Source organism: Sardina pilchardus, chromosome 20 (assembly GCF_963854185.1).
Source record: "Sardina pilchardus chromosome 20, fSarPil1.1, whole genome shotgun sequence".
Lineage (NCBI taxonomy): Eukaryota > Metazoa > Chordata > Actinopteri > Clupeiformes > Clupeidae > Sardina > Sardina pilchardus.
In genome coordinates this window covers 2,171,046-2,198,502 of record NC_085013.1, presented here as the reverse complement: position 1 = coordinate 2,198,502, position 27,457 = coordinate 2,171,046, and the positions used below count along the sequence as shown (strand labels likewise).

General features: G+C 42.0%; 1 protein-coding gene and 1 long non-coding RNA gene across 2 annotated transcripts; one reads left to right on the top strand and one right to left on the bottom strand.

The window, feature by feature from the left end:
- Positions 1-6,082: 6,082 nt before the first annotated feature.
- On the bottom strand, positions 6,083-8,265 carry LOC134067939 (uncharacterized). The gene is made up of 9 exons (XM_062523428.1): positions 8,201-8,265; positions 8,055-8,078; positions 7,462-7,671; positions 7,284-7,375; positions 7,119-7,184; positions 6,902-7,016; positions 6,717-6,798; positions 6,442-6,606; positions 6,083-6,353 (listed from the first exon to the last, which is right to left on the bottom strand). Exons 6-9 carry the CDS (start codon positions 7,014-7,016, stop codon positions 6,083-6,085), a joined length of 633 nt encoding a protein of 210 aa, XP_062379412.1. The 5' UTR covers positions 7,119-7,184; positions 7,284-7,375; positions 7,462-7,671; positions 8,055-8,078; positions 8,201-8,265.
- Positions 8,266-16,479: 8,214 nt separating this feature from the next.
- On the top strand, positions 16,480-25,744 carry LOC134068230 (uncharacterized). The gene is made up of 3 exons (XR_009936623.1): positions 16,480-16,612; positions 25,073-25,142; positions 25,219-25,744. It is a non-coding gene; the product is annotated as an uncharacterized LOC134068230 (long non-coding RNA).
- The last annotated feature ends 1,713 nt before the right edge of the window (positions 25,745-27,457 follow it).

Genomic DNA, 27,457 nt, shown 5'->3' with positions numbered 1-27,457 from the left:
TTCTGCTGTAACATGCATTCTGTTTCAACATGCATTTAGAAGGACAGAACAAAACATTACAAGCACAGAAACATGAACAAGGAAATGTCCATGGGTACCAAAATAATATAAGAAGCCATATTCATTCGTACTCATCTTGCCACTAGATTTCATTTACACTTACCAGGTATTCCTTTATCAGTTTATCTGGGTCTTCATTTAGGTACACAATCAATGCTTTCATGTTGCATTCTCTCACTAAGCCGATGGTATGATTCTGCAACATAGGGAAATGTGACCCAACACAACTTTAAAGGTAAACTATGCCAGTGTTTTTCAACCTTTTTTGAGCCAAGGCACACTTTTTTCATTGAAAAAATCCTGAGGCACACCACCAGCCGAAAATGTTAAATAAAATGAAATTTTATGGAAAATTAAATTAGATACAAATCTGTTGCCCGCATTAATGATATCAAGTCATTCTTGTCAAAGTGTCTTGAATAGGAATCAAATGAACACAAAGAAAATTATTTCTATTCACTCTTTTTTAGACCACTTAGGTGAAATTGGATCATTTCCCACGGCACACCTAACAATGTGTCATGGCACACTAGTGTGCCACGGCACAGTGGTTGAAAAACACTGAACTATGCAACGTTTAGGAATCTCCCCCTACCGGCCACCAGAAAATGTTCCGTTTCTTGATTTTGGCTCCCCCACAGGCCGGCAGTGAATGTACACTGTCGTAAAGACTTGTTGCCGTTCTCCCGGTCCCTCCCCCAAGCCATGCGCGAATGTTTTCAAAACAGACCGGCAAACGAAAGGAGATGTCATGTCTACCGAGGTATGTAATTAATTTTTATACTATATTGTATTTTCTACAAGTTTGACGTATTTGCCTGTTTTCATGCATAATCGCTTATGAAAAGAAGCAAACAGGTTTTAGGCTACATGTTCGTTTTTGCCAGTTACTTATTTTTGGTGGGCTATCAGAGAACGTTATCTATGAAATCGTATCAGTTGACGTTATATGTTGTATTTTATATTAGTAGGGCGTGGATAATCGATTAGAATGATTGTTTACCTTTGCTTTGACAAACAAACACTGTATTCGAGTTACGAAATGCAGGTAGTGTGCCCATAGATTTACAAGAGTGGGGGTGGGGTTCTAATGTAGCAGTGGTGCAGGTAAGAGTGGGGGTGGGGTTATAATGTAGCAGTGGTGCAGGTAGTGTGAACCTGGTTCACTGACTTTCAAAGAATTGAAAACAATACACTAAATAATATTTTGCGTGCATCAGACATATTTGAAATAGTACCTCAGACTATGATGAGTGTTTGAAATGAGTGAAACACTGAACAGTTTGAGGCTTGACTACTCTGTGATAAAATTACAGGAATCATCATCCACCTCAGCATCATCTGAGTTTGCAGCTCCGACTGGAGGTGGAAGGGGTAGAGGAAGGGGTAGAGGTAGAGGTAGAGGCAGAGGCAAGCAAAGAGGAGGAACCTGGAAGGGTTGACCAAATGAGCAGAGGAGGGTACAGGAGCTTCAAAAACAAAGAAATGCTCAACTAAAGGTTTGTCCAATTCTAATACTAAATATAGCCGCAAGCGGCGATGCGGGCCCTCGCACCTGCGGTCCGGACCCGTGACATTCCGGAATCTAACTAAGCCACACCCTAGGCCAGAGCTCTGTCCCTGACTAGCGGTAGCAATAAGACACATGCCCACCAAATTAGGTTAATTTTTGTGAAAGTATGTGTGAGCCACAACAGACAACACACTATATGGGGCTATAAAGTCCCTAAGCCACACCCTAGGCCAGAGCTCGGTCTCTGACTAGCGGCAGCAATAACACACAAGCCCACCAAATTTGGTTCATTTTTGTGAATGTCTATGTCAACAACAACAGCCATTGCGCTATGTGGCGCTTTATTGTCCCTAAGCTCTGTCTGTCTAAGACTAGCGATAACAATAACACACAAGCCACCAAATTTGGTTCATTTTCATTAATGTGTGTGTCAAGCACAACAGAAAATGCCCTAGGTGGCGCTACAGAGTCCCTAAGGCACACCCTAGGCCAGAGCTCTGTCTCTGACCTGCGGTAGCGATAACACAGAAGCCCACCAAATTTGGTCCATTTTCATGAATGTATGTGTCAACCACAACAGACAATGTGCTAGGTGGCGCTATAGAGTCCCTAAGCCACACCCGAGGCTAGAGCTCTTTCCCTGACTAGCGGTAGCAATAATACACATGCCCACCAAAATTTGGTTAATTTTCAATAATGTATAAGTCAACCACAACAGACAACGCACTAGGTGGCGCTGTAGAGTCCCTACGCCACACCCTATGCCAAAGCTCTGTCTCTGACTAGCCATAGCAATAATAATAATAATAATAATAATACATTTTATTTAAAGCGCCTTTCAAGACACCCAAGGTCACTTTACAGGGTTGCAAAATCATCAAATAACACACAAGTCCACCAAATTTGGTTCATTTGCGTGAATGTTTGTGTCAACCACATCAGATAACGTGCTGCTAGGTGGCACTATAGAGTCCCAAAGCCACACCTTAGGCCAGAGCTCTGTCTCTGGCCCAATCCCAATGTCAGCCCTAAAGACTAAGAACTAAAGACTCACAGACTTAATTGATCTCAGGTGCTAAGTGAGTGAGTGTGTGAGGCCACATAGGCTCAGATAGGTATTTGGGATTGGGACAGCACTTCACGAGATCACATGTACCTTGGCGATGTTTACTAACAAAGACGTTGCTAACATTTGCACCATGCACGTGTGTCGTGCGTGCTGTTGTTTACCTTAATTTCCGGATTTTTCTATGATCTCCGCGGTAAACGTCACAACACTTTGAACTGTGGGTAATTCCCTTAGGTTAAGTCTGCACCGATGCAGACTCACGGAAAGGGCTCGGTAAGTGTCTACTCAAACCCTCCCGCCCGTTGTAATTCGACATTGGGACAGCCCTAAGCACTTACGAATTTCGCGAGAATGCGCACCAAAGTCCGTGAGTTCGTGAGTCCGGACATTGGGATTGGGCCTTTGACTAGCAGAGGCAATTCCACATGTAGCTGCCAAATTACATCCAATTCATAACCTTTTTTCTGCCTATAACACCAACTTCCTGTTTCTTGATTAAACGCCATAATTCAAACCTTCGCCATTTCAATATACTTTTGAAATTCAAAAATCTGTTCGCAATTCCTCTCGGGCAACCCCTCAAGATCATTTTAGTGCTTATATGACATGATTTCGATAAACCGTCTAGGAGAAGTGTTTCAAAATACGTGATGTGCAAAAATCATAATCATAATCATAACTCAAATTCTTCTAAGATTCACTATATAGTTTAAATGTAAAACTTGTTCAGATTCATACAACACACATGTCCACCAAATTTGGTTCATTTCCGTGAATGTATGTGTCAACCACAATAGACGGTGCGCTAGGTGGCGCTATAGAGTCCCTGAGCCACACCCGTGGCCAGAGCTCTGTCTTTGAGTAGCGTTACCAATTCCACATATATCTGCCAAATTCCATGAGTTTTAGAGCATGACAAGTTGGTGAAAAAAGGCGAAACATGGACGTAAGAAAATTCCACGATAATAATAATAATCTGAGCAGAAGCAATAGGGCCTTGCACCTATGGTGCAGCCGCTGCTTCAGCGGCCGCACCTCGGTGCTCGGGCCCTAATAATATTCTAACCAAGACTAATAATATAACTGTAGATGTCATTAGTGTCACATAATACAAATTGTGTGTTGCAGGAAAAACTCCACTCAATGACTCCGAGCCAGAAGGACACAATCCTTGAGAAACTGGTCCACAGATCACCGGGGTTATGGTTCGACATCTTGGCTTTGCAGGAGGAGCCACAAAGCCCTGACCCCGGACCAAGTGGCCTACACTGGTGCGTGTGTGGAAACTGCCGAGAAATGGACACAGACTTGGAGAGACTGTGCTGCCGGCAGTCTCCACAGAACTGCATAAGTAAACTTGCCTTTGTCGACCTCCACATACTGGATGAGGAGGCGTTGCGGCTGGCCAGGGGCATGTGGAATGACATTTTTGCCCTGGAGGACAACCCTGAGCCTGGGGTCGAGCAGCGCCAGTTCAGGCATGCGGCCTACCGGCAGTTCGTGATGTGGCAGCATGGACGCCTTGGTGCGGGCAATAGGGTGGTGATACCCAGCTGCTGCGTGTGCAGAATAAGGGACAAGTACCCAGACCCAAGGGGCCAGTATACAGGTTTCAGGGTTCGTCGCATCATGTAATTTTTTTTTCCACTCTTGTACTTTTATTCACTGTTATTTATTATATACACAGACGAAGGGTTTCAGGGTTTGTTGCATTATGGACATTTTTTTCCTTCTCTTGTAACTGTTATTTATATTTGTTATATACACAGACGAAGGGTTTCAGGGTTTGTTGCATTATCAGGGATGCAAACAGCTCGCTTTTCGGCGCCTCCCGCTTTTTTCACGTCGCTTTGTGGGACTTGTGTGAATCATGCAAATCCGAAGAGTTTTTTTTTTAGAGGGGGGGGGGGGGGGGGGGGGGGGTAATTGAGATGCAGTAAATGAAGAAGAAAACCATTCTTTCTACTTCGAAGTTGTCCATTGAATTGCATGTGACAAGGGGAACCATCTAATGACATCAAAGAATTCACTGAGGGCAGCGACGGAGAACGGTAGAAGGCTACTTTGCCTATGGATAAACAGATTACGCACCTTTACGCATTTCCTCCGCTTGCCATGTGGATAAAGTTAAGTTCGTCATGCACACCTCTGTATGGGTTATAAAAGCTGACTCTGCTGATATCATCAATAATAAAATCAGGATTAAGATCAGATCAAACAGCTCTGTGTCTACCGTAACATGTCCAAAAATAGCCTTTGTCTTTTAAGTGTCGGGAGGAGCACATCTGTCTACTGTGGAGCATAACCTAGAATTGTTTTTTAGACTATGCCTACTTAGCCAATTATGGGAAGACAATTACGTGAGTGAGGCTAATTTGTCATGTTTTGTTTAGTAGATGTATTGGAAATCATGGCCTTATTGTAGTAGTTGTTAATTTATGTCAACATCGTTTGAATTGTAGCAATGTGGCTATAATCGCGATTAGCATAATTTTGGTTTAGCCCTTATCATTTTTTGCATTTAGATTACCAACCAACTATAGGCCTATCCTCTTTTTTATTGGCCTACTATGTTTGGATTAGATGTAGCTGGCAGTGCAGCAACCTGCCTTGACAAAAAAAAAAACTTGTAGGAGTGTAGGCTATATGGGACTTTCATAAAGAATAGCTATAGTATAGAATATAGAACACAATAAAGCAATGTTGAGAAGAGCTAGTCTTATAGAGGAGCTGGTTGGACATTAGCTTATATAAAAAATAGTATTCCCATCATTTGTTTGTACTTGGCAGTAATTGTTTTGTCTATATTATTAGTGGTGTGCCAATATTTCACTGAAACCTTAGAATGTGAAGGCATGGGCTAATAGGCTATGTAGGCCTAAACAGCAAGTTTAGGGCAAAAATTTGCAAAAATCATTTTGGACAAAACAAAAAAAGGTTGCACTGGGTGTTCTTTCAAGATTTCAGTGCCCAAACATTACTACAATGGCTTTTTTTCGGCATACACTGCATGCTCAAGGTGCAGTAGTTTGCCAAGATGATGATGATGGTACAGCAACTTTGACTCAGAGTAAAGGTACTGAACATCATGACCCCCCTACATTCACCGTAGTGACCATATATAGGCCTTCCTCCAAGATGCTCGATACCCATAATGCACCACCCCACGGCCACCGGCGCCACACTGCGCACCTAAGCACACCTGCCCCCCCCCCCCCCCCGCTCCGAGGCTCTCTCTTTTTTGACCACATGTGTGTTTGCATCCCTGATTATGGACATTTTTTTCCTTCTCTTGTAACTGTTATTTATATTTGTTATATGCACACACACGACTATTTTTTTAATGTTTATTTATGAATAAATATATACACACAATCAGAAGAAAAAAACCTCTTATTTACAGTAAACAGTTTTTTTTGGTTTTGAAACCGCTGAACTGCTCAGTCCTCTGTGTCTCTGTGCTCCATGTCCCCGCGAGAGACATGTTTGCTGACAAGTTCTGCTGTAGGTGGTGGCTGTTCCGGTGCTAGCAAACCAAGGCGCCTTGGGTCGGCAGGCCTCAGAGTCACTGTGCGGGGAAGGCCTGTGCCACTTGCCAGCCGCCTTGCAAGAATTGCCCTCTGAATGTCTGGGATGTACGTGTACTGCTTCTTCTCCTTCATAACGTAGGCACTCCAGATCTTGGACTTCTTATTGTATGCCCGTCTGTAACTGGATAACAAGAGAGCAATGCATTGAAATTAGACCAAATTCATCAACAAAGAACTTCACAATAGAGAACATTTGAGCATAAACTTACATTTTTTGTCCATCCCGGTTCCGTGCAGGAAGGCGTCGATTGTGCAGGTTGTAGTCAATTGCAGCCAGCAGTGTCCTCGTCCTGTAGACAAATGGTGTGTAGGCATGTCGCTTTGAACAGTACATGAGGATGTGATTTTGGAAAGACTCCAAGTCAGATGTGGTCCTGTGAGGGTGGAACATAAAAATACATAGGGGTTGATACTTACAAAATAACACCCAAATTACAGACGACACTGGAATAATGACAAACTATAAATGTCTACAGATGCCTACCTGAAGTTGAGGAACTTTTTTACCAGGCTCAACCATCTCTTGTCAAAAACAACTCCAGCCAGTGCCTGGTGTGCCGCTGAACCTGTAAGCAAAATATGAGACATGTAAGCGCTATGGGGACAATAAAGTACATATCTATCCGTTTGTGCTGGGAGTTCACTTTTGCATTTATTTCCTAAAATTACCTTGTGTGATCCAAGGCTTAGTCTGGCTGCCTTCCTCCAGCGGGTCATGCTGGCAGCTACCATTTGCCCAAGTGTGTTTATTGCAGACATGGTGCACCACTCCATACCACATCATCTGCAGAGAAGGAAATTGATGTATAGTCCAAAGTCAAGCATGCTCTGCCAGTATAACAATGACATTCCAGGTCAGAAATCTGTACATTGTCCTTTGACATACCTTGAACTGCTCCTCTGTTTCGGCGTGCTTACTACAGAACCAAAAATGGTTTTTCGTTGTCCCAACCTGATGTAAGCACACAAGGGTAGAACATGTACCATCAATAGCCATCACAATAGCAACATATGTGGTCATGTGTCTGGCAAATGGTGGTTTGAAGCATACCCGTCGAAGCCTCTTGCCGAGACTTTTAGCTGCATGCTAGATATCCAGGGAGTGTTGGATCCCCCATGCTTTATACTTTCCGCGTTCTGGATCTGTAACAATATTGGCTGTGTTATATCCTCACCCAAATGAAATGCACTTCGAAAAAACTTCAAATAATTCAAAACCATCTCCTTACTCAGCAATGCTGTGATTTGTGGGTGGGCATCAGTGACCACCTCTTTGATTTTGAGTTCTGGAAGAAGAGCCTCCATTGTGCGAACAAAGCATTCTCTCTCCATGATGACAGAGTTCCTGTTAGTTTCTCTCTTGTCCACAGAGACGATGTAAACAATGTCCCTGGAGTCTTGCTCTATGGTGGTGTAAGTGCAAAACTGCGCACAATGACCTGTGGCAAGAGACATTTGTCAGCATATGTTTATGCACCATCAAACAGTCTCTATACACACACACATTGTTTTCAACTAAAACAATGAAAAGCCTCAGAGAAAGGGTGGCCCGACACATAGGTGCACAAGTCAAGTCACATGGACCCTGGCCTGAATTAGTCCTAATGTTATGCTAATAGGATATTTATATCTGTGCTTCAAGCCAATTATACTAACAGATGTAAGTGTGAACGACACGACACAATCCTTATGGTAAATCTAAAAGTGGGCTTTGTGTATGAAACACACCTCTGTATGAAATGCGCTATATAAATAAACTTGACTATATGACAAATCCATTACCACATAATGGCCAACAGAACAAGGAGTTACTTGAACTTACCAGGGGAGTCCATTCTGCCATCACCTATTGGAAATATTGGAGACATTACAGGCATTAGAAGCTCATGTTCCAGACTGAGTCTTTCCATCATAGCCAGTTACAGAATTATAAGTGTCATTTTATTTGACCGAAATAATATGTCTCACCCAAAACAACGACGTGGTCCTTTTGTTGTAAGGGTTGCAAGACTTCAGCCCTGTTTTTTTCCCAGTATTCATGCACCGGCTCTATGCAATTAAGTATCTTGGATTCTGAAGAATGTTGACTCAGCCACCATTCCCATCGCCATGAACTTGAAGAGCAGAGGGGTATTCCACAAAGCCGGTTTTATCACAAAACCGGGTAAGTTAACCCAGGGTTTGCGGTAACTCTAGGTTTTCCGTTCCAAAATGAACACGGTATGTTAGTTACTATAGAAACATATGCTCTGAACCTAACCTGGTCGGAGCAGGTTTTGCACAGGTTAAGTTTGAAAGATAACCCGGTTTTGCTCAGGGTAGCCTATTTAAACCCGCGTTTCCGCAGCTTTCTCGTGTTCAATGGTAGCCTGACGACGTCATACTCAATTCTTATCAGAATATGAGTCTGAAACTGCTCCATTCAGCTGCGATTATGGGGCGTGATTCAACCGATACAGGGCGGGGGGGATAGCTCTGCACTCATTGGATAGACCAAACCAAACAGAACAAGTTATTGGCTGTCAGTATCTGCGAAATCTAAGACAGAAATATGTAGCAAGGTAGGCTATGGAAAACATCCTCCTTCGTTTTTATAAAAAAATCCTTCAAACTGTGTGCAATGAACAGCTGGGGAAGTGTGTCGTTAACCCAACGAGCAAACAGACATTTTTAAACAAACGGGAACAACATCACCCAAACATGCTGTTTTAACTGGGTGAAAGTGAAACTGAAGTTTTCCCACATATCCTCGTTGGTCTAAGTGTTCAGAAATAGTTGTGCGAATCCGTGATAAAACCTCCGTTTCAATAGCTAAGATAAACGAAAGGCCAAACTGCATGAACAAATTATGCATTCATAGCCATAGCGTTCTTGTTGCAATCAAAATCAACCTAAGCCAACATGGTCTCACACCCAACTCGTTGAACGAGGACGCATGCAGCCGTGAACGTCACTGCTGTTCATCTGTCAATCATCACGTAAAGCCCGCCCTGTGAAATGTGATTGGTCCGAGCAGATCTGTATCTCGAATAGTAGCAGCTGAACGGAGCAGTGCCAGACCGAAGTTCCCTGCAGAAAAAGAATGGAGGCGGGGCTAAACTTCGGTCTGGCATCCAGGCTAGTTCAATGGCATGCTGAGAGGCCTTTTGACATCGGAGCGCAAATAATTCGAGCAATTCACAGAGAGAGATTGATAAGACCACGGCACGACATTTTGATGAATTTTGGCTGAAGCGATATCGTTTTTCACGTTAAACTTTAATATATTTAAATATCCTTCTCCTGCCTCAGTTCACTGCAAACTATTTGCATAGCTCTCCATTTATTTGCGAAGTGTAGTTTTTTGTACAGTATTTGAGATGCTGAGCATAGGGAAAGCTACGGTCTGCCAATCAGTGCGTAGAGTCTGTCTTGCGCTGGAGCGGTTATAGTGCGCGACTTCATCCTCTTTCCTGGCCACAACTCACGAGGGTCATTAAAATGGAGTTACACCAACTCGTCTCACAGGTCACTAATGCTTTAAGTGTCCCCAAGTGGCACGGAAATGATCCTTGCTGTTGACTTTTCATATGGGTATCACGATGATACCATTCGGTTACAATATTATGTCATTGGTGCATTGATGGCACAAGTGCCCCAGCCATATATGAGGCCGATTATGTGAATAGGAAAGGATATTACAGTATAAATGTTTAGGTAGGTATATGCAGCCTATATTGGGCATTTCCAATATCTTCAAGATAGTTTGTTAATCGCTGTCGATTTTATCATTAGATGATATGATGCTTCGCACATGATTATACTAATGTGGAGGCAAAATTGCCTGGTTCGGTCTACGATGCCAGGATGTAATTTGAGCTACAGCCTACATTTCAACAGACTGCGTTGCATTATGAACATATCATAGACCTTATATAATTGATGTGCTTGTGCAAGATAGCTCAAAGTTTGTATTTGGTCGCAGCGCGATGGGTAGCTTCTTGGGGATCGAGGGTATCCATGCCTCCCGACGCTCAACACCCTGTACCCTAATCCCGCTCCTGGACCACATGCAACATTTAACCTGGCACACAACAGAACCCGCGATTGAAAACACATTTGGGATATTGAAGTCCAAATTGCAATGCCTACGTAGTATAAGAGTGTGTCCGAACGGGCTTGCGTAATTGTTGCATGCGTCGTCCTCCACACTATAGCCATTCCGCGCAAAGAGATGTAGAAATGTATGTGGAAAATAATATAATTACTACCATGAATCGTAATATTTTATCTTTTCTTGAACAGATGATCGCTTGGGCCCATCGGAGTAGCCTACATCTTTATAAAATAACAGGTTATGTGGTAGGAATGCCAAGAAAACTTATATGAATAGATTCATAGTTCAAATATTTAGGAACGTGCTTTTGTATGCATTCACGCAGTCAGCGATCCCCTACCAGGGTTTCTCTGAATGGCAGTTGCTTTGGTGTTTTTAAAACTTTTTCTAATTTATTACAGCCTGCGTTCGAGTTCTGAGAAACATGCGGCCCGTTTCTCGCCTAGAAATCTAGACGCCCCTAGCGGCAGCTAGCCTGTTTCGCCCTTTTGATCAGGATTTCCATGCTCCATACATCACGTCTTTATAGGTTTGGCGTGTACGCGCACAACCCAGTGTTAACCAACCCCGTGTTGATTAAACTAATTCATAACCGGCGCGGTGGAACCGGCCGCTCTGTGTTAGTCGGCTCAGGGTCAATCAACCTAGAGTTCAGCGTTAACTCTGTGTTTGTTAAACCTCCGTTCGTGGAATACCCCTCTGGGCTACCTTCCTGTAGTTGTTGCCAGACAGGAGTATGTTGGCAGACAACATGAAGTCACCACCCTGCATGCCAAACTTCAGGGTCGGCTGGGAATTCCACTTCCACATGGAGTGTCCGAAGGGGCATAACTAATGTAAAGGAAATGCAGACATGTACAAACAGAACAAAAATGAAACATTTGTGAATCTGCACAAGCAAATTCCCCAACAGAACTGAGCTACCAACAATGGACATGTATTCTGGCAATCTTCACACCCTCACTGGCTACCATCCCCCAATGTAGAAGGGGGGGGGGGGGGGCAGCTAATGGAAAGCTCACAACGAGAATGGGGGGGTGGGGTGTGTGTCTCGCATGCCATCTTACCCATTCCAGTACTACTCCAGTCCCCCGAGGTTTGAGTACAACTTCAAATGGAGGTGTGCCCGAGCATTCCTTCCCAAGCACTCTGTCCACATGACTACACTTTTGCTGTGGCAGTCTCAAGTGCCTGGCCAGTGTGAGAAGACTCTCATTGTAGCAAATGTGTGTAGCTTTGCCGACCAGGTCATCTTCAGTACACACTCTGGCATGGTCTGTAGTGCGCTCAAATTCTGTGGCGGGAGGATTTGCGGTCTCAAAGTCGAGCACTGCCTCATCCACACTTATATCTGCGAGGTCGCTGATGTCTCGTCCAACCGTTCTAAAAAGTAATAAAGTGTGGACATCGTTCAAGAGGGTGTCCTTGACAAATCACCAAGCACTGCTTTACATTCACCCGGACTAAGATATGGAAAGTAGAAAAGCATACCGTAGATGAAGAGAAGGAACAAAATCCTCATCTGAGCTGTCTACATCTTCTAAACCCAAGTGACTTGACTCAGCCCACAGGTCATCCATCTCAATGCTGTTCACACAACACATGAATATTATTTTAGATAGGAGGAAAGCCACTGGAAGACAACCACACAACTGTACAACACTTACACAGTGTTCCTCAGGTCATTCCCTGCTTCTCTGTCTGGAGATTCAGGACGGGGTTCTTCCGCAACGCTCAGAGAGTGCATGCTGCAGTTAGGAAAAACAAAGACAAAAAAACAGTGTGTATAAAAATGCCCAAAAAAACCCCCAACAATCTCCAAAAACAATAAAAGACACATGAGGCAGTCTATTTCAGCCTACCTGGATTCCAAAACCGCAACTTCCTCCTCTGCAGACAATGGCTGGACACCAAGTTCAGCAAGATGTCTGGAAGAAAAGTCAATAAGAAAGGGGTACGAAGTAGTTTACTGCACAAATACTAAATAATTGGGTGGGAAACGTACTGTAAACCGCCCGACTCTTCGGTGATGCTGGACACTGGTGGCTCTGGAGGGCGAGGGTGTGCCTTGCTTGGCGTAGATGTTACTTGCCATCGCCTGAAACTACAACAGAAAGGAAGAAGCGTTCTTAGGAGGCAGCAATACAAACAGACACTCTTGGGCTGCGTTTACACTGCCAGTTTGAAGTGACCCAAATCCGATTTTTTGCTCTCATGTGGCACGTATCCGATCTGTGCCACGACAGTGTAAACAGAAAAAAAACACATGGATTCCGATCTCCTCAGATCGGATACAGGCCCCTTTCGTATGTGGTTTTAAATCAGATATGGATCGGATTTGTGTGCATGTGTCTACAGTCTAAACAGACAAATCGGATATTCCAGTGCAATGCGTCCCACACGTCATTAATCTGACAATTTTGCGCCTGGTGACGTTAGGTTACAATTCCAAGTGGGCGCGCTGGCGGACTCGGAGCGTGTTAAAAGTTGCCCTATTTGATACTTTGATAGACTATTACGTTTCCGTAGACCATGTATTGAGAATAAAACATTTGTAGCCTACCTAATTATCTACAATCGTAGGCCTATAGCCATCCAAATATGAATGGTCTACTGTAAATAGCCTACAACCCAGGCGCGTAGGAACCGCGGGGGTCGGGACACCCCCAATGTTGGACCCCCTCCCGAAAGAAAAACGCTGCAAAGTACAGATGTTGTTGATTACTTAGCTCAATTATATCCTCCTGAGTTACGGCCCCATAACTATAGACCTCTGAAGTTCGCCTACAAAAAAGCCACCATCTTTGCCCAAATAAGGAGATCCGGTATCTCAAGATTTTTTCTATGGGAAAATAACATGGGGATTTTGAATTATCGCACCTGTTAAACTCTCACGGGGACGAAGAAATTGGAAATGCAGACGTTTTGCGCTACAAAGTTTTGTCCTCTGCCTTCAAGTGCATACTGTGATCTTCGGTAGGTGAAGATGGCACACTTTGATCTTCGCTACCCCAGAGCTAACTTACAATGCAACTTGCCATAGGCAGTTAGCTTCAATTAACTCCCGGATCTCCTTATATGGGCAAAGATGGCAGCTTTGGATCCTTTTTGTAGGCGAACTTCAGAGGTCTATAGCTATCGCTGCGCATCGGAGGTCTTTTACATTGTGTTTTAAGAATGTTTCCCGAAACGAAGCCCGTCTCAATAATGCAGCATGGAGCACTTCCTCACCTTGAGTGTCTGAAAGCTAATGTAGGCTCCTCTCTCAGTCCAAATATTTAGTGTACGGCCTTCTTTCATTCTTTTCGAAATAGTTAAGAGGATAGCCTATTGTGGGTGAATACAGTAGTCTACGATAGCCTAAATATAGTCTTATGGCTGTCGCTTTTAAATGTAGGCTTATCACTTGCGAAATCGGACGTGGCACATAGCCTAATTATCTGGTTACCTGGATTTAGCAAGTCCATACACTTTATTCATCCTATTATGCTTTTAAAATTAAATGTGTAACAATTTGCCCCTTATTATAATCTACACACTGTCACGACGCACATAAGGTTACGGGCGGATATGAGCAACCGAAGGCCTCGGTTGACTTAAGATAAACGGGCAGAATGCCTGTTTACAAACTACGTCAAACATGCAACATTATCTAACAAATGAAAAAACACAAATGAAAGATGAATAGGCTACTCACTGTGTTTTGTCACAAATGAAGCAATGAGTTCGTTCGTGGCCACCTAGCGCGCAACTTACGCGCTGAGGTGAAGGCCCGACAAATACTAATTAACACAAAGCTTCATAATGCACAAACAAACACCCCCTCAAAGTTCAGTGTCCATACGTCCAAACAATAAACATAAGAAGCCGACAGACAAAAACGACAACGAGATCTCCCAGACACGAAACACAATGTTTATCTCACAGTTTGTTGAGTGTCGTTCCAACACTGATGCGCAAGGCAATCTCAGCTTTCGTGTTCGTTAGCTGTATTCCAATGAGAAAAATCCACAAGGAAATGGTCACGGCAATGCAGCATACAGGAATCTTCTAACCACGTTACTTTGTTGAGCTGGCTGCATACAGGTAACAATAGCCACAGCGCGCTCTCCCTGCGTCTCCATTTAAACTAAGGGCAAACCCATTCATTGTGCCCAAAACGCGCATCCATCTGTCAGCTGACATAAAATTTACTTAGATGGCATATGAAAAGTCAAGAAGAAGAAACATATTTTCATTTAAGCAACGTTTATGCAACCACGTAAAGGGAAGCATTGGGGGAGTCAGTTGTCCTATAGCTGTGTGCGTTTTCAGGGAAGAAATGTGTTCTGAACAGCCTATGTGCAGATGTTCTTCCCAGTTCCAAATAGGTTAAGAAAAAGACTGAAATACATATTTTCAAAGCGGCATCTTACAGAGGGCCATTAAAACTTCAGCAATAGGTTTTGTTTATCTCTTATGTGACTTATAATTCGCCCCCTTTATTTATTAATATAAAAAAATTGCGCGCACAACGGAACTCATTCTTGTCCCCCCCAATGCTTAGGTCTACTACGTTCCTACGCGCCTGCCAACCAGAGATATTAAGCAAAAAAGTGCCAAATTCAAGCATCGCGATTTGTAGGCTATTAGCCTATTTTTTAAAACTGCAACTGCAGTTCTGTTTGTTAAACTTTGCTTCGTGAAATTTGAATGTGTAGACTTCAATCACATGTCGTTCATTTCGTCAGTCCCTCGATCTGTTTCAAGTTAACATGAGTGCCATTTGATTTATATAGTCACAGCAAATGCAATTAAATGAAAATAAAAAACATGACCTAGACCTGTGCGGGTTAGTTGCATAGACAGTAAAAGAGTTAGTTGTATCACTGGCAAAATTAACTGATTTTATCGCGCATGTTGCGAGCAATTATGATTGCGAGTTATGGATTATTTTTATGTGCCGCGATCACACCCAATGAAAGTTAACACAGCAACTTCAAATATCAGTGTTGGACCAATTGCTTCAGACATGTAAGACATAAGCAGTTCATCAACTATATTAACAGGTTTTATCAAGTCGATAGGACCAAAATAAGCCTATTTAAAGGTTATTGTGAGCTAGCATAATACCGTATGGTTTGCAATGGCTAATCACTCATACAACTAGCTTTTAACAGTCATACATTTGGACCTTTTTTTGTTGATTATATATGAAAACAGATGTTCTTTGTTTAAGCCAGCAGTGTTTTGTGTTAAAATATGTTATAGGATTCACGATTTTAGCACTGTTACAACCATGACGCTATACTGTTACAACTGTAGCCTACCGCACTTTTTAATGGCTGCGTAGGTTGGAACAAAGGTACATGTCACTGTTAAGTTAAGTTATTAACAAACGGCAACATATTTGTTACATTCTGTTTCAACTTTCATGGAGTAGAGATGTATGACTCTGTTCTGGTCAAGTTTCACTGCTCTCAAGGCTATCGTCTTTGTGTAAAGCTAGTTTGAACTGAGAAAATAAAAAAGTGTTACGATTGTGCTGGTTCTCCCCTACAAGAAACTTTTAGCCCATGCGCATGCGGGCCATTTCAAGTGTCTGGCAAATGTAAACACACATGATCGGATTTGGGTCACTGGCGAAAGTAGATGTAAACATGCAATCAAAAAAATCGGATATGAGCACAAAATCGGAATTGAGCATATCCGATCTGCAGTCTAAACGCAGCCTTGGATCAGGGACTGAATCAGACAATTCATGGGTTTCATCAGGTCCCTTTCCACAGGTGTATACAATGAAGCTCCTTGATTATCAATGCAGACTGCATGGTGCTTGATTAGTACACCTGTGGAAAGGGACCTGATGAAACCCATTGTAGCAGGCTGTGCCTCTACTGAGTGACAGGTGAGCCGAAGTGGGTAGACAGAGAATGGGCGGGTCACGATTAGGTGTGTATATATTGCCGGTGGCAGTTTCCTGGGGTTACACGCCTACCTTTCTTCTTCCGTGGACTTGACCTCTATTGTTGGCGTGGCACACGAGCTGGTCGGGCTAGCTTGTTCTCTTGAGCGGTGAACATATTCCAGGCAAGGTAAGCGATCGGATCTTTGGCTTGTTTTAATGACGTTTAAACTATCGTTGTGGCCTTAGTTTAAATATCTTGCGTTACAGTGGTGTGGTTCATCGCTGCTCTGTGTTGAGCTACGAGGTCCTACTACAGGCAGTGGATCTTGTTAGTCTTTCCCTTGTCTTCGTGGGTTATTTCGCTACGGGGAAAACGTAGGTCCTGTGTGGATGAAAGGTAAGCTCATCTTTACTGATAGTGGGGTACGAATTGTCATGAAATAATGGTCCCGTAGGATTTTTTTGCTAAAATTGATTTTTTTGTTTTATTTGCTTTATTTGGGGTCCTACTGTTGAAAAATGACGGGGTGCAAATTTTCTGACCCCGTTTTGCCCTTCCTCTGGGGGGCGCTTTCTCACCTTGGCCAGGATACTGACTGCAATCATACATCTACTAATAATAATCACATTTTCACAATCTTGGTGTCAATTTAGGGGTTATTGAGGATGCTGAGTCCATTTATGACAGTTTCATTGTGATCAGAAGTTGTTATGACTCATTTTTACATAACATTGCAGTAATAAAGGCAAATCCAATGGGGAAAAGTCGGCAAACAGTAAGTGAGCTCATATCTTGGGAACGCTTTGATGTATGTCAACGAAACTTGGTCACATGACAACTGACCCCCTCCCAAGGGTACACAACAAATGTGGTGTAATTTGGCCACTGGGGGGCGCTATAATTAGCGAACCTGCGTTTAGGGGTTACAGTATATCATGATGACGTTGGTTAGCAAAAGAAATCCAATGGCTAGTCATACTCTTCATACTCATATTGATGATCATTGCAAATTTTACCCACTCATTATAAACAATTGCCCATTTTGGATTTTCCTGAAAGAGAAACTAGATCATCAGCAGTCACAACTTTGTTTGGCCCCCTCATTGCTGCTTACCAATTTTTGTCAAAGATAACTATTTCAACACAAGATATGTCTTTTAATTCTGTCTGATGACACAAAGCTGAGAATCACATTGCTAAGATACAGACAGAAGATACAAAAAGACAAAATTATCAAATGATGCCATTTGTAATGGATCCCTTTTAACCCTATGAGCCCTAACCAAGTGTGTCAAAAAACACTCCCATTCTTCTCTGTTACATTGCTCTGCCATTATTAGTTGCAGCGAGATGAAGCCTTTATTGCACGAAAGAGCAGAACTGTGGCTTTCCAACGAGACTAAACACTTGTCATTAAATTAAATCAAAGTAGATCATATTTATAGTCTATACCAGGGCTATTCAATTAGTTTGTAATAGGGGCCAGTTCATGAAAAGTATCACAACTGAGGGGCCGGAGAAATACCGCTTGAAATATGAGTAATCACGTACAAATGTAGATACAATAAACTACAACAGCACCAATATGGGTGTTCAAATGTTTCATTTTGTAAATGCATAATATCGTTTTTTGGTGGTTATTTGTTTTTGGGAATATTTCTGCCACAGGCCCAGACTACCACAGTGGTAGGCCAACATTGGGAAGGTGACACTGGATCTATATTGCTAATATGTTGCATTTTGTAAAAGCCTAATATCGTTTTTTGGTGGTTATTTTGTTGTATTTGTGTTTTGGGAATATTTCTGCCACAGGCCCAGACTACCACAGTGGTAGGCATTGGGAAGGTGACACTGATCTGCATTGCTATGGCTAATATGAAATCTGTGATAACATTAACAGCAATGGAATCTGAGCTTTGTGCAGTAACTAACTGCTAGGTCCATACAATTTCCAATGGGCACAAACAGGTTTCAAACAGTGTTTAAATGAATTAAATGTGCGTAATCGGTCGCATACAGTAACTCATCTCAACATACAGTTAACATTCCAATCCCACCATTTTGGATGAACGTGTTCACACAAATCAATGTTACTTACAGTGGACTTGACATCAAGGCGATGGATGTGTATTAGTTTCACACTGAAACTATTTGCGTGGTGCAATGTTAGTAGCTTATAATACTCCAACGTAGTGGCAATTTACGTTGAAACTAAGCTAAGATGGAACTTATGTTCAACTCGGTCAAAACGTTACGTGCAATTGGCTGAGGTGCAGTGGCTGCAGGACTTCAGAGCGAGTGAGAGCATGCAACAGAACTGATGCCACCAAAGTTAAACTTTTAAACCGACTCCTATTTGCTACAATAGCTACATTACGAGTGGCAAATATTTTCGCGAGGATCTGCTTGGACTGGACAGTCACACTACCGGTGAGATGTCATGCACCAAAAATGTTTCATGCTTTGAGGAAAACAGCTTGGATTTGGCGCACGTCAACATGTTGGTGACGCTGCGTAAAAACGAAGCAAGGCACCTCTTTGTATAATATCCAGTAACAAAGTAGCCTACAACGGCAACGCACCACACAGAACATTATTTATAGGCGCTACCCGCAGTGTAGCCTATCACTGCACCTCCATTATCGTGTTTTCCACCAGCTATTTACGTCTCTACCGATCATAAGGATTTGCTCATATAACATCAGCCAACACTTCAAGGGCCACTACAAAGTATCTCGGGGGCCGGATCCGGCCCGCGGGCCGCTAATTGAAGAGCCCTGGTCTATACTGCTCTCTGCGTTCACCCGCACATCCATTACTCTCGCTTGAATTACTCACGAACCCGGGATCGCACAGACATGCACGCATATCAGATGAAAGAGGAGAAACAGAGCTTTCCATTGATACCAAATACATCGATCCTTCTGTGTTATAAAAATAGACAAAGTGACAAACAAATAATAATCTCATATAGCTTAGGCTACCATTATTCTCGTTTGATTTACTCTTGAACCAAAGATCAGAAAGCTATGGCACACATGTCAGATGAAAGAGGAGACACAAAGCTATCCACAGATACCATACAACCTTCTAGGTCATGAAAGAGACGAAGTGACAGCAAAATAATAACTTCATTTAGCTCCACTTACCCCATGTTTTTGTGTGTTTTTGTGGCATAATAGCTTCATAATCCAGTTTTGAGATCCTAGCAAATTCCTGTATGGTATCCAATTCAAGACTCATATTGCATCCAAATTTGTTTGACAAATAAACACTTTTTTGCCTTTACTTTGTTCATTGCGATGCAGTAAAAAGTTATTGTAGAGAATCATCATGTGTGCCACGCAAACAAGTAAGGGATAATCAACGACGCGCCGTGCGTTTATAGGAAAATAATGCACGTTCGAAGTGGTAATAAGGACCCGACGCCGCAGGCGGAGGGGACTTTACACTTCGATAAGTGCATTATTTTCCTAGAAACGCACAGGGCGCGGAGTTGATTATCCCGCTTATACCACTGCTACTATCACTTTCGTTTATATTGCCGCTGTCTTAGATACAACGTTGTTGTTTTTACCGTTATATTGACATTGGCGAATTAATATTCAAGTGTAATAAGCTCAAAAGTAGGGAACTACTTCATAGCCGTGCGGTATATAGAAAAACTAGATGCACCGCATAGCGGTACACAATATGACCGCCGCTCAGTTCTGCACACTCTCCAAAACGAATTACGCTCGTCAACTTTCCTGTATCTCCGATTTGTGCAATATACTGTATGTATATATCTCCTACTCTTGCAGCTCATGTGTATATGAGTGTGTGCATGTGTGAGTTTGCTTGTATAAAGATGTGTGTGTGTCTGTCTGTGTGTGTGTGAATGTGCATGTGTGCGTGTGTGTGTGTGTGTGTGTGTGGGTGTGGAATCCGTGGAAGTGTTTATCTGTGCGTGTGAATCTGTTGATATGTGTGTGTGTGTGTGAACTTAGTTACTTTTTAAACTGAGCCCCTTGCCGGCTCAACATAAAAATGCAAATCGGTTTTGCCAATAGCCTACTCACTATATTGGAATTTAACAGTTACGCCATTTTGACAGTAACGTCAACAATATATAGAAGACATCACAACCTGCAAAAAGTAATTTCAGGGAGGTATCTAAAAATACTTTAACCTACTGAGATACTGAAATACAGATGAATAGCCTCTGTTTGTTCAATAATGTCTAGTCAGTATACCAAATAAGAGAGGCCTATAGATAGAAACTGTGGTAATAAAATATGAAGATTTTGGTAGTTTGGGCTTTTCGTGTATCCTTCTATTGTAGCCATTTAGCCATCTACTTTAGGCCTGAATTATATGCCAATGAAATTACACTTGTTAAACTCACCTCAATAAATATTTTGCAATCATTTAATCCACCATGGGCAATGCTAAAATTACTGTTACAAACCAGCGGCAGAGTTGGCGGTCCAACGCGGGTACCCACCAGTGGCCCGCTGGAGTTTTGCTCATCAGTTCTCTGGCGGTCCACCGGCGGCTCAGAAGTGGCTCCAGATAAAGGGCCACCCTTTTGCCGCTTACTACCCACCAGCTTCTAATTGGCCTTATTTATGGCCATAATAATGCAAATGATGTACTAAAATAGCAATAATACATTATAACACTTTCCATTTGCCCTCAATCAGAACAATTTACAATTATTTACAGAGCTTACCAAAGTTACCAAATTTACTAAGGTGAAGACAGTGCCTGCTGATGAGAAACCTATAAATGTATTCTGTAATTTAATAATCCAATATAAAAACATTTATCCTCAGCAACTATCACACAGACTCACCACACATAGTATTAGGTTCAATACATTTTGTTTATTTATTTATTTTACATGCTTTTGTTTATTTATTTTACATGCTCATTTACATGCTTTATTTATTGTATACATGCTTAAACAATTTATTTAAATTATTTTTAATAATGATATTATGCAACACACTCTTCAGATGTAAGGACTTAAAAGCCACCTTTCCTGCTGCACCAGTCTAATTAATTTGGAGCGCCAGGGACCTCCTCAAAGCCCGGCCCAGCATCCTCTTAAACAGCATCTTTGGTGGTGTTTCCTCCCAAAATAGCAAAATTGAGCTGAATTTACTACCTTTTCACTACCATCAACATGTTTTCTACTACAAAAGCAAAAGGTGAAGAGTAATGTAATGCAATAACTTTCCAAAACACAATAACACATTTAAGAACAACAGGATTTAACAATGAACAAAGCTACTGGCATTTGAACAGGGGTGTGTAGGCTGTCAATAGGCACTGTATTTACCGGCATGGCTGGAGTTGATGAAGCTTGCTGGGTGGTGGTGCTGGCAAAGGTGTAGTGGTCTGACTGGCAAACTCTGTTGAACAGATTGGTTTAGTGAGATGATTACTGCAATGGTATGACACCTGGCACATGCTAACTAGCGCCTAAAGTACAAACACTTCTAAAGGATATTTCCACTTAATTTTCAGACAAACCAAGCAAGGGACCACATGTACAGACTCTACAAATACTAACCATGATATCCATTTTTTATTTAAATGACTTAAAAGAGATCGTCAGGTATAAATGCACCATAGTGGCCAGTTAATTCATTCAGATGCTGTTACATGCTAACTAGCGCCTAGAGTACAAACACTTCTAAAGGATATTTCTACTTAATTCTCAGACAAACCAGGCTAGGGACCACATGTACAGACTCTATAAATACTAACCATGATGTCAGTTTTTTATTCAAATAACTTGAAAGAGATCGTCAGGTATAAATGCACCATGCTAGTGGCCAGTTCATTCATTCACATGCTGTTACATGCTAACTGGTGCCTAGAGTACAAACACTACTAAAGGATATTTCCACTTAATTTTCAGACAAACCAAGCTAGGGACCACATGTACAGACTCTATGAATACTAACCATGAGGTCCGGTTTTTATTTAAATTACTTGAAAGAGATCGTCAGGTATAAATGCACCATGCCAGTTAATTAATTCAGATGCTGTTACATGCTAACTAGCGCCTAAACACTTCTAAAGGATATTTCCACTTAATTTTCGGGCAAACCAAGCTAGGGACCACATGTACAGACTCTATAAATACATTTTGGAAACAGGCATTCGCTTTAAATACAGTTTTTAAAATGAAAATAGTAGAGATATAGAGAAGAGATGTTTTACTTACCTAGTCCTAAGCCTGCGACTGGTGGTTTGAGTAGGCCTACTGACATTGTAGGCTATTCGCATCTGCTCGGAGGAGTTTGCTTGATTACGTTTCTAAACGTAAAGACATTTACCAACTTCTAAGTCTGACGGTTACACAGTTACGTGCAAGAACAACAAGTCACGTAAGAGATGAAATCGTTTAGCTTACTGCAACATGAGAAATCAAGTAGTGTGAAACTAGCGACAGTAAAGAAAATTCCAATATGGCCGCCATTCGGAACTGAGAAATCATAACTCCATCTTCTTCGTTTGTCTTCTTCTCTCTGATCTGATCTATCACTCACTGAGCAGCTCCAGCGCCACACACCAGTGGCAGCAGGCTGCAGTGTTTGAACGTTGTTGCATTAGTTCTGCTTTTGACGTTCTCATATAAAATCGTAATAAATACATAATTGTTTTATTTGGTAAGCACAGGGTAGCCACGGGGGTGGCCAGTGACACAGCTACATGGGGCACAGGCCATTCTAGGCTTCAGTGTAGAACAGCCACGTTGAGGGACCATTCACTAAATGCACACATAAATACATTTATTATAGCCCCCCATGGATGAAATTCCACAAAACTTGGCATACTCCCAGAGGGTGCCAGGTTAATCATACACATGAAATTTGGTGCAGTTCATAGCATCTCATCTGAAGATAGGTTCAATTAAAGCAATATTACATTACATTTTCAATTTTTACCATGGGGGTGCAAATCACAAATGACTGGTTATGAGCTAAGTTGATCCGAGCTCTTGAGACCAACATACCATAAAAAATGTGTCATCCTCGGTGCCACGGTTCAGGTAGTTATGTAGGAAAAACTGCAATTTTTGGGCTTCGGGCGGGGGCAGCGCGGGGGGGGAGTGACCCCCGGGGACGAAACGAAATTTTTCCGCACAAGTCTACTGGGGCTACATGCCCACCAAGTTTCATGTGCCCCGGTGTTACGGTGTCCCGGGAATCGTTGACCAAAAAATGACGGAAAAAAAAAAAAAAAAAAAAAAACTTTGACAACAACTACATGACCGCTTCGCTAGCTACGCTAGCGGCGGTCATAATAATGCACGTTCCAAATAGCGCATCACAATAGGAAATTTGACCAAGCAGTGGTATAAGTCAGGTTAGATCAGCTCGTGTCACAAATATGAAGCACAAAAAGTGTCAAAAAATCATTTCTCATCACTAAATCAAAATTGCCATTTATTTCTGTAAGGCACACACCACATATTTCTGTAAATTGCTCAGCTCCAAAGTATCCCTCCACCATGGTTCTTGTATTATGTAGCATGTGTGAATGGCACTTACAATGACCAGGATAAATGCTTCTAACTAAAGGTAGTGGAAATGCCCTTAAAACAGCCTAGGGCTCATAGGGGTTCTCCTATCCTTTGGATTTGAAAAACCACCTCATTTAGAGAGCTAGAATTTTACATTTTCCTCTCTCATCTCTCGGTTTAGATTTTCTTGCTCCAAATTTCAAATTGAAATCGAGACTTTCATATAACACACACTCCTCAGTTTACTGATAGTGAAACATTTCTGGGGTATTTTGTGTCATACTGCTTGTCACACTTAAGTTGTTTACAAGAAAAAGATAATTTTCTCATTTCATCCGATATTGATTTTCATACATTTTTACATAACGATTTTGAGCCATCCATTACAAATGGCATCATTTGATAATTTTGTCTTCTTGTATCTTCTGTCTGTATCTTAGCAATGTGATTCTCAGCTTTGTGTCATTAGACAGAATTAAGACATATCTTGTGTTGAAATAGTTATCTTTGACAAAAATTGGCAAGCAGCAATGAGGGGGCCAAACAAAGTTGTGACTGCTGATGATCTAGTTTCTCTTTCAGGAAAATCCAAAATGGGCAATTGTTTATAATGAGTGGGTAAAATTTGCAATGATCATCAATATGAGTATGAAGAGTATGACTAGCCATTGGATTTTTTTTGCTAACCCAACATCATCATGATATACAACCTCTAAACGCAGGTTCGCTAATTATAGCGCCCCCCAGTGGCCAAATTACACCAAATTTGTTGTGTACCCTTGGGAGGGGGTCAGTTGTCATGTGACCAGTGACCAGTGTGTGTCAGTTGTCATGTGACCAGTGTTGTGACCATGAGTTTCGTTAACATACATCAAAGCGTTCCCAAGATATGAGCTCACTTACTGTTTGCCGACTTTTCCCCATTGGATTTGCCTTTATTACTGCAATGTTATGACAAAATGAGTCATAACAACTTCTGATCACAATGAAACTGTCATAAATGGACTCAGCATCCTCAATAACCCCCTAAAATGACACCAAGATTGTGAAAATGTGATCATTATTAGTAGATGTATGATTGCAGTCAGTATCCTGGCCAAGGTGAGAAAGCGCCCCCCAGAGGGGGGGCAAAACGGGGTCAGAAAATTTGCACCCCGTCATTTTTCAACAGTAGGACCCCAAATAAAGCAAATAAAACGAAAAAATCAATTTTAGCAAAAAAATCCTACGGAATTACAATTCGTACCCCACTATGATGCTCGCTATTGTTGTGCGATATAGCACGGTTGCTAGTTAATGCATAGTTGTTTATCTGCCGGTTTGCCTGTATTTAGGTGGTGGTTACGACCTCCGGTCCATCCTCTGGGCTATTCTGCTGCTAAGATAGCTGCACTTTGGGAGCTGGTAGGTATATGCAAGCACTGCCATTATTGTATTCATAGTAATTTGCATTGAGTAACTGTAACGTTTACATTTATAGAGACTGCACGTTTCTCCGGCAACTAACAAGATTGGCCACCAGGCGAGTGTCCGCCCTCACAAGGGGCTGCTGTTTTGTCTTGTAAAATAATACGTGTTGGTTCCATTGATTAATTTCTCATCTGGTCATCATAGCGTGGGCTGCTAGCTTTGGTGGCTGGGCCTTGGTTGTTACCTCACGGGCTTGCTGCATGTCTACAGCTTGCTTTGTCTACAGCTTGTTACATTATATGTACTGCTGGTGAGAGTATCTTTTTGTATTATTTGTGTGTGTGTGGTTTTCCTTTCCTTTTGTGTCACTCCATATTTTGTGTGTGTGTGGTTTTCTTTTTCTTTTGTGTCACTCCATATTTTGTGTGTGTGTGGTTTTCTTTTCTTATATCACTCCATATTCTGTGTGTGTGTGTGTGTGTGTGTGTGTGTGTGTGTGTGTGTGTGTGTGTGTGTGTGTGTGTGTATTTGTGTGTGCTGCATATGGTGTACCTAACTTCTGTTAACCTCCAGTGGTGGAAGACACCTGGGGTCTCCAGACGTGGCCCTTAAGGCTGGCTTACATTGCACGATTTTGGTCTGTTTTAACAGTCGGCGACTAAATTTCCAAAATCGGGCAGAAATCTTGGGAGTTGTACTGAAATCGCAGCGCGCTCCCGTCATCTAAATCGTTTAGTGTAAGGTGCCAATCTTAGCGGTTTTAAGTCCGTCGGAGGCAGTCTTTTTCTAGTTTTGCCGTTACGACAATATCAAACATGTTTGATATTATCGGAAGTCTTTTCAGTCGTGGCTCATGCAAATAGTGACGTGAACATTAAAAACCAATAGTAACCTTGCGCGAACATGAAACAGGAAGGGGCAAAATAGGCGACAGCTGTAGCCTTTATGATTATTTGTTATTTCATTTCTTATAATTTATTAGTCGGTTGTTCTACGTGACAGAACAGCTCTATATCTGTTAGTGATGTCACACATCAAACAATGCTGCAGAAACGCGAAAAAATTACTTTGATATGAGTAGGCTATCATGTGATTTCCTGTGAATGATGACGTGTAGCCTATTGCACGATGGAAATAATTTGAAGGAATCTAGCAGCAGTCTTGTAAATAGTGACCCACAGTCTTTGCAAAATCCTAATCTGAGACTGGCCTGTGACTAGACTGTGACTAAAACCTCAATGAATTGTCTTTAGATGTGAGAGGGTCTGAGACATAGTTTTTCAAAAATCTTTTCCAAATCTTTGCAAAGTCTGGCAATGTAAGGTAGGCTTTAGTAGAACCTTGGGCTTCTCTATACCCATTGTGCTGCAAGTTAAGTACTCTCTCTACCTCCGTGCTAATTCCTAATTCATTGTCTATGAGGGTGGCAACTCCACCCTCATATGCATGTACTGTAGCTCAGTGTTTCTTAACTGGTGGGTCGCGACCCAAAACTGGGTCGCGGAGGTGTCCTGGGTGGGTCGCGAAGGGATGTTGTAAAAAATATAGGCTATGTATATTTTTTCATGCAACCACTTAAGGTTGACCCCAGCCACGGAGATATGCTACCATGGACTAGGCTACAAGTTGATAAACGAATATTTCCTCCCCTCCGTTTTCAACATTTTAACATTTAACATCGTGCACACTTGTCAGTTTTCAGAAAAGTTTTCGTTGACACCCGTGTTCATGCCGCCAAGAGCATGCCAAATCTTAGTGGTGTAACAAGAAGTTTGAGCCAACGTTAGCTAATCAGAATCCCGAAAATATCAATAACATCAACGAATCACTTCCTTGTTTCATTTCAACTGTATTTGCAAATGCAAAAAACGAAAAGGGTTGGCACCAACATTAGATTATATTTTGCAACTGCTACTCGGAATGCATCCATGATCACCAAAGCCAAATGAAAATTTAAACATTGGCCACACTTTTTGCGCAGATGCAAGTAGCCTACTTAGTTTTTCTCAGTTCACATTCATACGCGAAACGAGTCCACGAATCTCCACTTTTGTCGGAGTTTTCAGAAAGAATTCAGAGGCGAAACCGTTTGTGTGTAGGCTACACGGAGGGCACAAACGAAGGGAAAAGTCTGTTTGTCAAGATACCAGTGAATGTGAAAACGGGGCTCGAGTCTCTGATCAGATCTAAAAAATAACTCCAGTTCTCTCATTAATGCTCCTAAAACGCATATAGGTTTAATTTGCACATTGTTCTCTGGTCTTTTCATTGTAAACCTGGCCTATAGGCCCCTCGTGTTATTTGCTGTG